The sequence below is a fragment of the Microchirus variegatus genome (genome assembly GCF_963457635.1).
Source record: "Microchirus variegatus genome assembly, chromosome: 19".
Classification (NCBI taxonomy): domain Eukaryota; kingdom Metazoa; phylum Chordata; class Actinopteri; order Pleuronectiformes; family Soleidae; genus Microchirus; species Microchirus variegatus.
This window is the reverse complement of record NC_139820.1, coordinates 1,735,627-1,750,423: the sequence shown is the minus strand read 5'-3', so window position 1 is coordinate 1,750,423 and position 14,797 is coordinate 1,735,627. Positions and strand designations below refer to the sequence as shown.

General features: G+C 44.4%; 2 protein-coding genes across 2 annotated transcripts; both read right to left on the bottom strand.

The window, feature by feature from the left end:
• Positions 1–413: 413 nt before the first annotated feature.
• Positions 414–2,621, bottom strand: LOC310940582 (uncharacterized protein; the record flags this gene model as incomplete). Its single annotated transcript, XM_083905572.1, has 4 exons — positions 2,579–2,621; positions 2,332–2,481; positions 1,222–1,830; positions 414–436 (listed from the first exon to the last, which is right to left on the bottom strand). The coding sequence occupies exons 2-4, from the start codon at positions 2,417–2,419 to the stop codon at positions 414–416; spliced, it is 720 nt and encodes a 239-aa protein (XP_083761698.1). The 5' UTR covers positions 2,420–2,481; positions 2,579–2,621.
• Positions 2,622–6,900: 4,279 nt separating this feature from the next.
• On the bottom strand, positions 6,901–14,131 carry LOC310941240 (uncharacterized protein). The gene is made up of 9 exons (XM_083906374.1): positions 14,008–14,131; positions 12,926–13,526; positions 11,014–11,466; positions 9,574–10,263; positions 9,083–9,156; positions 8,871–9,008; positions 8,048–8,231; positions 7,702–7,953; positions 6,901–7,617 (listed from the first exon to the last, which is right to left on the bottom strand). The coding sequence occupies exons 1-9, from the start codon at positions 14,074–14,076 to the stop codon at positions 7,019–7,021; spliced, it is 3,060 nt and encodes a 1,019-aa protein (XP_083762500.1). The 5' UTR covers positions 14,077–14,131; the 3' UTR covers positions 6,901–7,018.
• Between the last annotated feature and the right edge of the window lie 666 nt (positions 14,132–14,797).

Genomic DNA, 14,797 nt, shown 5'->3' with positions numbered 1-14,797 from the left:
GGTTAGTTTATTAAATGATTAATGCGGGCGTACTTGTTCCAGTGTAATTAAATTTGTGAACAATTACAATTTTGAAGAACTCAAAACTCTAAAATGTATATTGTTTTTTATTGATCAGTATAACATGTTCCATACACTTAGACAGAGGCAGCACTGGGCAGAATGAACCACGTACACTCCACGGGTTCCAATGATCGGCTTTCATGTCAGGGACGATTCCTTTGCACGGACGACATTTTTGACGAGTGCGAAAATCACAGTTCAGTGTTTTTTACCTGATGCTTTTCCTGCTCGACGTGTCAAAATGGCTGCCGTGCAAACACTTCCATCCATTCACAATGGTTATATTTGGCCTTGAGGAGCTGTTTAAAACCAGGTGAACCCCTCTTTTTTTTTTCTTTTTTTTTTTTCTTTTAGTTATTTGGTTCTTCAGTAGCTGCAACACAACATAACAGACATTTAAAAATGAAATCACCACTAAGGCTTTAACGGTTTTTGGCAAACACCTGATGAATTATTATTATTACGCCACCGTTTCAGGACACGACTGGGCACGTTTCCCAAACAACCCGACGACTTCCAGCTTCAGTGGCTGCAGCGACGTCGGATACAAACAAACAAAAACAACAACAACAATTACTCTTCAGTCAAATTTCCACGTACACAATTACTTTGACGGGGAAAACAAACAAAGAAAATACTGCATGGACAAGAACTGGAATCACAAACAAGTAAAAGAGTCTCATTTGTACTACCATAAATACTATGATAATTATGAGAGGGACAAACAGGACGCGACGCCTTCGTTTCCATCGTCTAAACCGTTTCAACAATTTCATCAAAAGTTGCGTTAAATAGTCGTTTTCGTCCGGAGCTGCGTCTACGAGTTCGTTTGTCCGCACCTTTAAATACGTTTAGCTTAAATACACCTTGGCTGAAGCACCGCTCAAATGCTCAATAACTGTATATATTCACAGAGGTAGTCGTACTTACTTCGCTTCACAGTACACCGAGTACACCGTCCATTGCACGCGCGACAGCGCCACAGACGCGCGCCGCACACGGAAATACATTACAAGTCGTTTCTGTCCGTCACGCACATGTTAATCGGGGAGTCGTCGTCGCTCTGCGAGAACTCCTCGTTCTTCTCGTTGTGCGCAGACTCCTCGTCCTCCTCCTCCTCCTCCTCCTCCTCTTCCTCCTCCTCCTCGTCCTCCTCGCCCTCTTCAGTCTGTATCAGCTCGTGCTTCCGCTTGTGCAGCCTCAGGCTTTGCGAGCGGCTGAACCCTCGCCCGCAGACGCTGCAGGCGTACGGCCTCTCCCCCGTGTGGAGCCTGAAATGGTTCTTGAGGCTCGACGCCCTGGTGAAGCTCTTCTTGCACTCGGGACAGTCAAACTTCTCGCCAAAGTGGATCTTCTCGTGTTCCCTCAAGCGTCCGGACTGGTTGAAGCTCCGGTTGCACATGGAGCAGTGGTAGGGCCGTTCCCCCGTGTGCGTGAGCCGGTGTCGGTTCATGGCTCCCGAGTGGGCGAAGCTCTTCCCACAGTCTGGGCAGGCGAACGGCTTCTCGCCCGTGTGGACCTTCTGGTGACCTTTGAGTTGACCCTTCTGCGTGAACTGCTTCCCACACAGCGTGCACTGATAGGGTTTCTCGCCCGAGTGGATCCTCATGTGGATTTGCAGCGCCGACATCTTGTGGCAGTCTCGTCCGCAGAGCCCACAGCAGTAAGAGCTCTTCGTGCGGTTGTTCTTCGACTGCTTCTGCACCGGCGATGCTGGAGGACTCTCTTTTTTACCGTTAGCGACATCGGCGGCGTCTTCTCCGCTCACTGCAAACATAAGCGGGTGTTGAAAACATCAAATATTTCAATGCAACATTGTCGTATATATAAGATTTATATCGTAACATCACAGTCGAGTAAGCATGTTTGTCTGTTAGATGTTTATAAATCCTCCAAAAACACTACAAGTTTGGGCTCATCTATACAACTTTTGTTGTGTTTTCCACAATTTATTGCCGTCAAATTTTTTTTTCTCAAAAAACGATTTTCCCTGAAAAAAAAATTTTTTCTCAAAATTTAAAAAAAAGTTCTCCAAAAATTTTTTTTCTCAAATCTCAAAATTTCCAATTTTTTATTTTTTTTTCTCAAAAATTCAAAAAAAATTGCATTTTTTTTTTCTTCTTCAAAATGTGTTATATTCATTGAAAAAGTGCTTTGCCTTAAAAAAATAAGGACTTTTTTTCTAAAAAAAATATTTTTTTCAAATATTTTCAAAATCTTTTTCTAAAAAAAAAAATTTTTCTCTCAAAATTGTATTAATTGACTTACTGTCGACGGGCTCTTCTTCTTCTTCCTTCACTGTAATTAAAATCTCTGTGTTGCTGTTCTGCTGCTGCTGCTCTTCACTTTCCTCCATTATGGTACGATCCTCGCTGCTCCCACAAACCTGCTCAGGGACTTCTTCTTCTTCTTCTTCTTCTTCTACAGACGGTAAAAAAACAAATCCCAACAAATCAATATCAGGTATTTGTCGTTCAACTGGAACTGGAAGACGTTTTTTTTTTTGAAATGTCACATTTACCACACAGAGGTTCCTCTTCCTCCTCCTCTTTAACGACGACGTTCATTCGTGGACTGGACGCAGAATCAGCCTGCTGATCTTCTGCTTCGCCCCGAGCGGCTTCGTCGCAATTCACGTTCTCTGAGGAACAGGGACGGACTGAGCTGGGTGAGCTCTGAGGGTCTGACACCTGATGGAAGAACAAAAGCAGAAGAGCAAACCTCAATTTTTCTGATATTTTATGGATTAAACGATTCATTGAGAAAGAAATCGACAGATTAATCGATGATGAAAATACTCGTTAGTTGCAGCTCCAGCGTGTCGTCGTTACCTCAGATGGGACGTTGTCGGTCAGGTCCTGCTGGGACGACTCACCGCCTGGACCTCGACCCGGCTCAGAGGTGACGCCGGCGGTCGGCGTCGTTTGGTTTTTGCTCTGTGTGCACGACCGCTTGTGGTTCCTCAGAGTTCCCGCCAGCGAGAAGTGCCTCCCGCAGTCGGCGCAGGTGTACGGCTTCTCGCCCGTGTGGATCCTCGTGTGCCTCCGCAGCTCGCCGGGCGCCACGAAGGCCTTGTCGCACTGCGCGCAGCTGTACGGCTTCTCGCCCGTGTGCGTGCGCATGTGCGTCGTCAGCGTCCACTGCTGCGCAAACGTCTTCCCGCAGTCGGAGCAGTGGTACGGCGTGATGCCCGTGTGGAGGCGCTCGTGTCGGACCAGCGTGCCGGACAGGGCGAAGCGCTTGTCGCAGAAAGAGCACTGGTAGGGCCTCTCTCCCGTGTGAGTCCTCTGGTGGTCCCTCAGCTCGGCCGCCGAGTTGCAGCTCTTGTCGCAGTCCGAACACGGGAACTTCTTCCTGCTGAAGCCGGCGACGACCTCCGAGTGCATCGCCTCCAAGTGCGTTTTCAGATGCCAGTGGCGAGAGAAGCTCTTCAGACAGATGGAGCAGTGGTACGGCCTCTCGCCGGTGTGAGTCCGCCGGTGCAGCCGGAGCTCGCCCTGACTGGCAAAGCGCTTCTCGCAGAAAGTGCACGGGAACGGCTTCTCGCCCGTGTGGACCCTTTCGTGGATCATGAGGAGCCCCTTCTCCGGAAACCTCTTCTCGCACATGGAGCAGGGGAACGGCCTCTCGCCCGAGTGAGTGCGCAGGTGGCGCTGCAGTTTGGAGGCGTACGGGAAGTCTTTGCCGCACACCGAGCAGCTGTGGAGACACGGCTGCTTTTCATTCTCGGTCGGAGCGAACGCCTTCGAGGCGGCGGTGGTTAGCGCGATGCCGGGGACGGCGCTCCTGTGTCCTGTGTGGAAACAAACACTTCCTTTAGGAAACAAAGTGGGAAAGTGTCCACCTTTACACTTTAAATTATAACAAGCGTTTGGGTCTGATGATGATGATGGTGATGATGATGATGATGACAACCTTTCTAGCTTTAGCTGCTAGCCACATACGCTAACATGATAACTTCAGGCTGGCTTGGGTCACCAAAATAAAAGCATCTTCACTATACCTAACAGTGAAGTCTTCTATTTTTATGAAGGAAATGTGCCATAAAAACAAAAACACACATAATTGAATTACACAAATAAATGCACAGAAGGAAATGATTCATAATATATATATATATATATATATATATATATATATATATATATATATATATATATATATATATATATACATACATATGTATATATATATATGAGTATATATGTGCGTATATATATACACATATATGTACATATACACATATATACACATATGTACATATATACACGTATATACACATATATACACACATATGTACATATACACATATATACACACATATGTACATATACACATATGTACATATACACGTATATACACATATGTACATATATACACATATATGTTCATATATGTTTGGCTTTGGCTCAGAAACTGTAGACAGGAAGTTGCGAACAGAAGGATGAACTTACAGACTAACCCACGCCAACGGAAAACACGAGCAACTCGGTCACGACGACGTCTTATTTCTCACTCACCGAGATCGGACAAATCCACTTCCTCCCCGTCCGAGTTGATCAGGCCTCCGATTTCTTGCTCATCTCCCTCGTCGAGGATCAGGGGGTCAGCAGGGCCAAAGTCGTCCGGGTTTTCTGAGCCCATCTCCCAAAGAGACACCTTTTAAAGACGGGGAAAAAAAGGAGCAGTCAGTGAACAGCATGTATCTGGAAGAAATGACTACAGTATTTGACAAATCAACAACACTGGAACGTTTGGCGAGAACGCAGCCGTTTCCATGGATACAACTGGGAGCGGGAAGCTATGATGACAGCATCAAGGCTGCAGTCGGAGACAAAAGGACTTTGATTTGCCTCGCCTTCAGTAAACCACTCACTCTGCCACACCAAAGTCCACAGAGATAAAAACATTCGGTGGAACGTGAGCGGTTTACATTCGAAATCCGAGCTAACGCGAAGAGGCAAACACATGTTCAAATTAGCCCAATTAGACTTTAAATGACATAATAATCATCTGGGTTTACTTCCTCGCCAGCTGGCAGCCGTGTTGGGAGAGCGTGAGCGTTGAGCAGCCAGGTCCACGTTAACGGAGGCGCTCACGCAAGTCAAGGTCAGCGATGACGAACGACGTCAAAGCTTCACGCGACCTGGAAAAGCCCTGAACTCTGTGCATCGATGGCTGATCGATGACACGGGAGCGTTAAACGCTCTGCAGTGATGCCACTTGTCCCCTTCTACAGGGTGAGGGTGAGGGGGTGTCGGATATCCACACCAGAGCCTCCCATCCTGGATGACATCCAGCGCTCTGCTCAAGGACACTTCAGCAGGACGGAGGCCCCCCACTGTGATGGATGGATGAGAGTGAAGAACATCTCGAAGAGGAGAGAGCATCACTGATGACATGATGATGATGATGATGATTCCCTGTGGCCTGTCAAATGTGACAGTTAGCTCGGTAGCATTAGCTTAAAAGGGGAGTCATGTTGATTTTCATAACGTTTAACTCTCAATGCGAGTTTCATCGGTCTGACCTGTTGGTGTCTGCGGTAACTCAATAAAAAAAAAAGTACCCGAGCAGCAACACCACCACACCGGGAAGCGGGCATCGGTGTGTTGACCTCTGTGTGAGCCTCAGTCCGGGGCTGATGTGACCAGCCCTCCGGTCAGCGGCCACCTCGTACCAACTGTTGTTTAGCCTGCTAGCTTACCTCCACACACACACACACAGCGTTCACTCTTGGTTATATTAGCAATTAGCTCGCCGCTAGCCGCCCCCCAGGCGACAAAAACAAAGGAACATCAGCCCGCACAGACCCTCCAGAGTCCAGCGTTCACACACGATACGATTATTTTAGGTTTTTTTATTTTTTTTATATCGCATCCGTTCACGTAACAGCCGCTAATTTAGCTAGCTAACAACAGACAATAGACATGTTTGACCAACCTCGGCATAGATTCTCCCCCTCAGGTAAAAAAAAAAAAAAAAAAAAAGTTTATTAAAACGCCATGGCAGCGTTTCTATCCGACTCGCATCTTCGTGCGCAACGTGCGCAAACAGATGCGCAAAAAGATGTATATCCACCAACTTGTGGCTTAAGTTAAACAAGCGTTTGGGTCTGAAGATGATGATGATGATGATGACAACCTTTCTAGCTTTAGCTGCTAGCCACATACGGTAACATGATAACTTCCGGCTGGCTTGGGTCACCAAAATAAAAGCACCTTCACTATACTTCACAGTGAAGTCTTATTTTATGAAGGAAATAAGCCATATATGATTCATAATATACATATATATATATATACATAAATATATATATATATATACATACATAAATATATATATATATACATATACACATATATATATATACATAAATATATATATATATATATACATATACATAAATATATATATACATATGTACATATATATACATATACATATCAAGTCAAGAGTCAAGAGTATACATATGAATATATATATATACATATGTATATATATATACATACATGTATATATATACATATATATATACATACATATATGTATGTATATACACATATACATATATATACATATATATAAACATATATATATAAATATATATACATATACATATACATTTATACATGCATATATATATATACATATATATATACACATACATACACACATATATATATACACATACATACACACATATATATCCATGCAAAAAATATATACATATACACATATATGAAGAAACTAAGACGATAATTACACAAATAATTACACAGAAGCTTCATATACTGTAATGGTTTATTCTCTTAGAGTTGTGTACTTATTATGATAGACTGTAATAATAATATATGAGTCATAGCAAGTTTTTAGCCAGTTGCATCAGTATCATTTTTAAATGCATTACCTGTAATACATTTACTATTTCTACTCAGATTACCGACATTGTTTATTACTGTTTTGGTCTCCCGAGAGGTTTACTCGGCGGTTTTGGCTTCTTGTTGTGAACCTTCAGGTGCTGCTGATAGCCTTGAGTGTAGTAGAATCTCTTGCCACATTTGTCACAGGTGTAGGGGTTCTCTCCCGTGTGAACGCGCAGGTGAACCTTCAGCGTGAACGCTCTGGAGTAGCTTTTACCGCAGATCGAGCAGAGATGGGGTCGCTCTCCCGTGTGAGTCTTCAGGTGCACTTTGAGGTGGGAGGACTGCGAGAACGCCTTGCCACACTGCTCGCAGCGGAAGTTCCTCTCGCCGGTGTGCGTCAGCTCGTGTTTCTTCAGCGCGTTCCCCGTGACGAAGCTCTTGCCGCACTCGCCGCAGACGTACGGCGAATCCCCGGAGTGGATGCGCTGGTGTATTTTAAAGTAGTACTCGCTTTTGAACGTCTTGTCGCACTCGAGGCACGCGTGAGGCTTCTTGTGGCTCTCTTTGTGTTCGTCCAGCTGCTCTTTCTGCGCGAAGTCCATTCCGCACTCTCCGCACACGTGCACAGTCGCGGCGGGTTCTTCGGGGGGACGCGTCTCCTGAAGCAACGTCCAGTTCGGCAGCTCTCCTGCGAGGAAAAAAAACAAAACACAAAACAATCGTTAAAATCCCAGCACGCATCAAAGAAGGACAGAGATTCCGCTGTCGTTACCTCTGTGGACTTTCATGTGCGTCTTCAGGTTCCCACTCTGGGTGAATCCCCTCCCACAGATGAAGCACTTGTACGGCCTTTTCCCCGTGTGAATCACAAGGTGCCGCCGCAGACCCGTGTTGACGGAGAAGACTCTTCCGCAGGTCGGACACTCGTACTTCTTCTTCGGCCTGCTGGGCGCCGCCGGCAGCTTCGCCTGAGGCTGTTTCACGGCGCTTTCCTCGTCCTCGGATTTGGGCGTTCTTTGAGTTTCTTGACGTTGACGGACGGAAAAAACACAAGCTTGTGAGGACGCGACAAGTCTCTGGCGTGATGTTATGTTTTGCATTCACGCGCTGAGACTCACCTTCACGTACGAGGCTGAGGGCGTGGCCCTCAGGGGGTCCTGGGGTCTCTTTCTTTAGCATGACCTGTGCGATCCTCCTCTTCCTCTTCAATCTGACGCGGACGGCTGATGGCGGCGGCGAGGAAGACGTCTCAGACTCGGTCCAGGAGCACGGCTCTGCTGCGCAGCTCGCCTCAAAGTGATCCTGTGAATCAAAGAAAGACTAAGAACAGTCTTCAACGGCTTAAAGAAATACTTCACCGATTAGCATTTAGCTTTGTATCGCTAGCATACGGGTGGCATATTTGAAAAATTGTGCTTCACAACCTCAGAGTCGAGAAATGTCTTCATTCTATATTTTTTGTTACATGCCCACCGGTGACACTTGGTCCTGTTAGCGTAACTGTTAGCAAAGATGGCGGACACTGTTTACATTCTGGGAATGAGGTTCCGTCCCCCTACGGGTGGGTCTAAAAAGTGCGGAAATAGCTTTGCAGTTTCAAGCCTCGGACCAAGGACAAGTGACAAAGTGCGGAATTAGCACTGCAATTCCGCACTTTTTAGACCCACCCGTAGGGGGACGCAGAATGTAAACAGTGTCCGCCATCTTTGCTAACAGTTAAGCTAACAGCACCAAGAGACACTGGTGGGCATGTAACAAAAAATAAAGAATGATTCTCAACTCCGAGGAAACTGTGGTTTGGAAGCACAATAATAAAAAATAAAAAAATGCTACTCGTATGCTAGCAATACAACGCTAAATGCTAATCAGTGAAGTATTCCTTTAAAAGTCACCAATTCATTTGACTTTTTCAGACTGGATGTGATTGGGCGCACTTCCTACCGTGTCCCTGAAGAGGGCACTGTAACCTCCCTCCTCCTCCTCCTCCTGGGCCTCTGCCGTCCCCACGTCAGAGCCATTCGGGTTCTGTTCCCACAAACCCACTGATTTATTATGATGGCCAAATTTCCACGTGGATGTCTGAAGGAAAACACATAGTGGGCATGAATTCGTTTTACAACGACAGCAGGATGCTCGGGAAGTTCTTCCCTGACCTGGTTGTCGTCGTCGTCCTCCACGGTGGAATCGTCTCGGTCCTCGAGCTGATGATGATGATGATGCCTGTTTCCTGCAGAAACAAACTGTTCGTGTTAATTTTATTATAAGCACCCGTTCAGATACAGAAGATACGGACAGTGACGTCATGTTTACGCGGCCGCGGCACCGGAGTCCAGGCACCGTTTTACCAGTTAGCTGCGTTAGCTGCGTTAGCTGCGTTAGCTCCTTTAGCGCCCGTTAGCGCGCCTACAGCGGAACTGGAGCGTTCCGTTTATGAAACGAAAAGCGCAGCGCTAACAAATAACCAGCGTACCTGTGTACTGCGTAAGTTTAGCGCTACTTTAGAAACCCTTTCTTTGGGAAAGGGTTTTTCAGAAGCAAATGGTTCCAGGTAGAACCTCAGCCCTTGTCGAAGAACCCTTTTGGAACCCTTATTTCTAAGAGTGTAGGTCAGTGATGATACCTCATACGAGCACACTTCACTTACCCTGGTCAGGAGGCTTCCAGGTGGGGTCCTCTCCATCTGAATCAGGTCTTTGCGAGATCTTCTGGGGCCTGTTTGACTTCCTGGGTCTGCCGAGCTGCAGAGCAGGTCTCGTGGGTTTGGTATTACTATGACTTTGCTTGTGTGTGCTGAAGCCCTGTCTGTAGTAGAAACTCTTCCCACACTCCTCACACCGGTACGGCTTCTCTCCGGAGTGAACTCTGAGGTGCACTTTGAAATCCTCAGCGCGGGCGTAGCATTTACCGCAGAGAAAGCAGAGATGGGGCTTAGCTCCCGAATGCATGGCATAGTGAGCTCTGAGCGTCGGTCTCCGCTTGAACCTTTTACCACAGATAATGCACTGGAACGGTTTCTCTTCCTCGTGACGCTGCTCGTGGTTCTCCGGTTCCTCTGAGGTCTGGAAACCTTCATCACACCGGAGACACGGGAGCTGCTTCAAACCCCCGCGTGCCGCTTCGTGTTCTTTCAGTTTCTGGACGCGCACGAACGCCTTGTCGCGCCGTGTGCAGGAATACGGCTTCTTCTTGGATTCGTGGACTTGCTTTACGTGCTCCTCTAAACGCTGTTCATCTGAAAATTGAGTCCAACACAAGCGGCACAAGAAGATTTCCACTGACGAGTCTTTTGGTTGAGGCGAGCTGTTCTGGGACTCGACCGTCTTGTTTAATTTCCCTATTAAAAGAAAAGAAAAGTTAATAAATAGTTAAAATATCAACATTTATAGAAAGGGTGTGATCGGAAATATTCGAAATAAACACAACCTCCTTCACACTACTTAATATAGAGATGTTATGAAGAAACACACAAACCTCTTCATCCTGAATGGAAAAGTCACAAATGAAAGAAAGAAATTTTGAGAAAAAAATTAAAATGTTGACATTTTGAGAAAAAAAAAATTTAAATGACCTTATTTTTTGAACATAAAATTTTGAGAAAAAAAATAAAATTTCGAAATTCTGAGGAAAAAAGTTAAATTTTTGAGGAAAAAAAATATAAATGTGAGAAAAATTTTTTTGGAGGAAAACAAAAAATTAGATTTTTTTTTTTCAACTCCCTTATTTTTGAAGGCAAAGTACTTTTTTTCAATGGATCTAACATCTAAATTAATCATAAATACACTCTAAACGACTATTCTAACTGCAAAAACTGGTTTTTAATGGAATATGTACATAGGTGTATAGAGGCCCATTTACAGTGTTCTAATGGTACATTGTGTTAACTAATGGCGTTAGAAGCTATTGGATGATTAGAAAACCCTTGTGCGATGATGTTAGCACAGCTGAAAACTTGATTTGGAATAAAAATCATTATTTCTAATCTCGTCAATGTCTCGACTATATTTTCTAGTCTATTTTGCAACTCTTTTAATGAATAAAAGTCTGACTTTTAATGGAAAACGTTTAAAAACTTGTGTGTTCTCACCTTTATGAAGCGTCTGGTGCGTCCTCAGGTTTCCAATCTGCGTGAAACCTTTCCCACAAAAAGTGCACCTGTGCCGCCTCGTCCCAGAGTGAACGACCAGGTGCTTTTTCAGCGACGCGTCGCCAGCGAACTGCTCTCCACGCGTGGAACACACGTTCGTCTTTGGAGCGCCGTGCTCTTCCTCACATTTCACAGTCACTGCAGGCTGCCGATGGTATATCCTCTGGTGCACGGTCAAGCTCCGGTGGGTCCTGTACGTCTGTCCGCAGTGGCAGCACTTGTGAAACGGGTGTTTGCCGTGTTTCTGTTTCAGATGGCGGTCTCTGGCGTACGAGCTCTGGAACTCCTCGTGACATTCTGGACACTTTAAGAGCTCCGTGGCCTCCAGGTCCTTCTGACGATTGCAGGGCGCTGCGTTCACCGACCGCTGTGTTCCAGGTTTGTTTTGTGAGGCTGTTGCGGGGTGTCACCAGAGGACAAACCAATATTAGGAGCAATAAAACACAAAATAAACACACATTAGAGGCAGAGATATTCAGAAAATGAGCATACAGTTTTATTTTCCTTTGTGCATAGTACACTGATGGTACCAATACAAAAAATTGATTTTGTAGCATTGGTGCAAATTCGCCAAAAACGCCCAAAAATGGCCATTCAGCCCAAGATGGCGGCCTTCCCGTAGGACTTACGGCAAAGTCGTCATTGACTTTTTGGACGGTCCCGACATGATTAACATGTGTGCTATGTTTCATTTGTGTGCGTGAAACACACAAAAAAAGTCACCTAATGAAAGCAGATTTATTATTATTTGTTTTGAATGAATAAATGTTAACTTTTGTCTTAAGTTTGCCTTTTAAAAATCACATTATTTTGTACAAACTGTATTGATTTGATGCCATAATTTGCCTCAACACACTTTGCATCATATCAATTATTGAATTGAGAATGGTATGAATCGGGAATCATATGAATCGAGAATCGTATGAATCAAGAAACGTATGACTCGAGAATCGTATGAATCGAGAATGATTTGAATTGAGAATCGTATGAATCGAGAATCGTATGAATCGAGAATCATTTGAATCGAGAATCGTTTGATTCAAGAATGGTTTGAATCGAGAATGGGTTGAATTGAGAATGGTTTGAATCGAGAATCGTATGAATCTAGAATCATTTGAATCGAGAATCGTTTGATTCAAGAATGGTTTGAATCGAGAATCATTTGATTCAAGAATGGTTTGAATCGAGAAGTGTATGAGTCGGGGAATTGTATTAATCAAGAATCATATGAATCGAGAATAGTTTGAATTGAGAATGGTTTGAATCGAGAATCGTATGAATCTAGAATCATTTGAATCGAGAATAGTTTGATTCAAGAATGGTTTGAATCGAGAAGTGTATGAATCGAGAATCGGTTGAATCGAGAATTGTATGAGTCGGGGAATCGTATTAATCGAGAATCGTTTGAATCGAGAATCGTTTGATTCAAGAATGGTTTGAATCGAGAGGTGTATGAATCGAGAATCGGTTGAATCGAGAATTGTACGAGTCGGGGAATCATATTAATCGAGAATAGTTTGATTCGAGAATCGTATGAATCAAGAATCGGGAATCGTATGACTCGAGAATAGTTTGAATTGAGAGTGGTTTGAATCGAGAATCGTATGAATCTAGAATAATTTGAATCGAGAATCGTTTGATTCAAGAATGGTGTTTGAATCGTGAAGTGTATGAATCGATAACCGGTTGACTCGAGAATCGTTTTAATCCGAGAATCATACGAATCGAGAATGGTTGAATCGAGAATCGGTTGAATCGAGAATCGAATCGTGAGCGTTCCATGGCGTAAAAGGTTTGAGTACCACTTGTGGAGGTCTTTAAAGCTGATCACGTATGGTTTAAACAAACCCACCAGAGTCGCCTGGATCCCACTCTTGGTCCGTGGCGATCGAACTCGCCGCCGTCTCCGCTCTCTCCGGCTCCCTCGGCGCGACCGCGGCGCGCTCCGCGTGCGTTTTCAGATGAGACGTCGCGCGCGTCATCAGCGAGAACTTCAGGCCGCACACGGGGCAGAAGAAGGCCTTCCGTTTGGCGTGGCTCCGCAGATGAACGACCAGCGTGGTTCGGCAGCTGAAGCGCCTCCGACAGTGCAAACACTTGTGCGTTTGTTTGTGAAGTCTCTCGGCGCTTCGACACCGGTGATTCCGACCTTTGAGCGGTTTTCGACAGACGTGACAGAAGCGCTTCCTCTCGTCTCTGAGGATCTTTGCGAGGGCTTTTCCCGCCGCTGCAGTGGGCCGGTCCTCGTCCTCGTCCTCGGACCAAACTGCGACTTCTACCACGTCGACCTTTTCAGCCTCAGTTTCTCTTCCCGTTGAAACGGTCTCAGTCGAGTCCTTTCCACATCTGGCCTGGTTTTGACTGTTGTGTTCGCGAGCAGACTCGGGTGGTGGATCAGACGTGGTGCCATGGTAACGGGGGACGGCTCCATCCCAACACTTCCAGGACGATCCCTGAACAAGAGACAGAAAAATTAAAGCGCATTTATTGACATTTACTCATTCTTAAATATACGGAGCACTGAATACTCATTTGTACCCGCAAAATAGGTTTAATATCCACACAAAATGAACATAATAACATGAATAAACGTGAACTTTTCAGTGTAAAATGGTCATGTCTTCATGTTTACGGTGTATAACCAAACTAACTAATGTACAGTGATTATTGAATATTCCACGTGTCTCACACGCGTTATTATCGTGTGACAGCGTCATGTCAATAATGTCAACATGAATGTCACAGAGAAACATACCATAATAAGTCCCGGAAACAGCGAGTGTCGTGTGTTTCTCTGTCGCCGCTGTCGAAGCTAAATCACTGCCTCACGCACACATTTGCACTGCTAAGTGGCTAACGCACGTAGCAAACACAAGCTAGCGCAGATTGTTTGATGATGTGATATATTTTGTTTTGTTTTTCTTCGCCACTCACCTCATTCATGGCGCGTGAAATATCACGACGTTTCGCTTCGGTTGACGTTTCCCCGAGTGCGTGCGTCATCCACGCAGTTGTTGTTTGTGTGTTCGCGTGCGGAAAAACGTGTTTATTTCCAGAATTTCGGGAGGGGGGGGGTTTGGTTTGGTGGGCTGTGGTGACAGTTAGCTTTAAAGCGCTAACGACAGGAAGGGCGGAGCTAGCTAACTGACAGGGTTGCCAGGTCGGGAAGACAAAAATAGGCAAACAACGCCAGTAACACCTGTGTGACGCATTAATCGTCTGCTTGTACTACGATATGCTAACTATTTTTGTTGTTTAAAGTATATTATGCAGTTATACTTCCTCTTTACACCGTTAAATAAATATTTTTGCACATTAGACTCATAGTTGTATGAATAAAGCACCATATTTCTAATAATTTATCATGTAATTTTGGGAAAAACAAAAAAAAAGCTAATTTAGACATATTTTTAACGGAAGAGCCGACTAAAATGCAGTTATACTTCCTCTTTACACCTTTAAATAATTATTTTTGCACATTAGACTCATAGTTATATGAATAAAGCACCATATTTCTAATAATTTATCATGTAATTTTGGGAAAAACAAAAAAAAGCTAATTTAGACATTTTTAACGGAAGAGCTGACTAAAATGCAGTTATACTTCCTCTTTACACCTTTAAATAATTATTTTTGCACATTAGACTCATCATTATATCAATAAAACACAATATTTCTAATAATTTAGCATGTAATTTTGGGAAAAACAAAAAAAAGCTAATTT

What these genes read in the sequence shown, in the direction of transcription:
- LOC310941240 (XM_083906374.1), bottom strand. Translation starts at nt 14,076, where the DNA reads ATGACGCACGCACTCGGGGAAACGTCAACCGAAGCGAAACGTCGTGAT. An exon ending in GTGGGATCCAGGCGACTCTG is followed by an intron (nt 11,467 to 12,925) that starts GTGGGTTTGTTT and finishes ACCCCGCAACAG; the next exon opens with CCTCACAAAACAAACCTGGA. An exon ending in AGGACGACGACGACAACCAG is followed by an intron (nt 9,009 to 9,082) that starts GTCAGGGAAGAA and finishes GTTTTCCTTCAG; the next exon opens with ACATCCACGTGGAAATTTGG.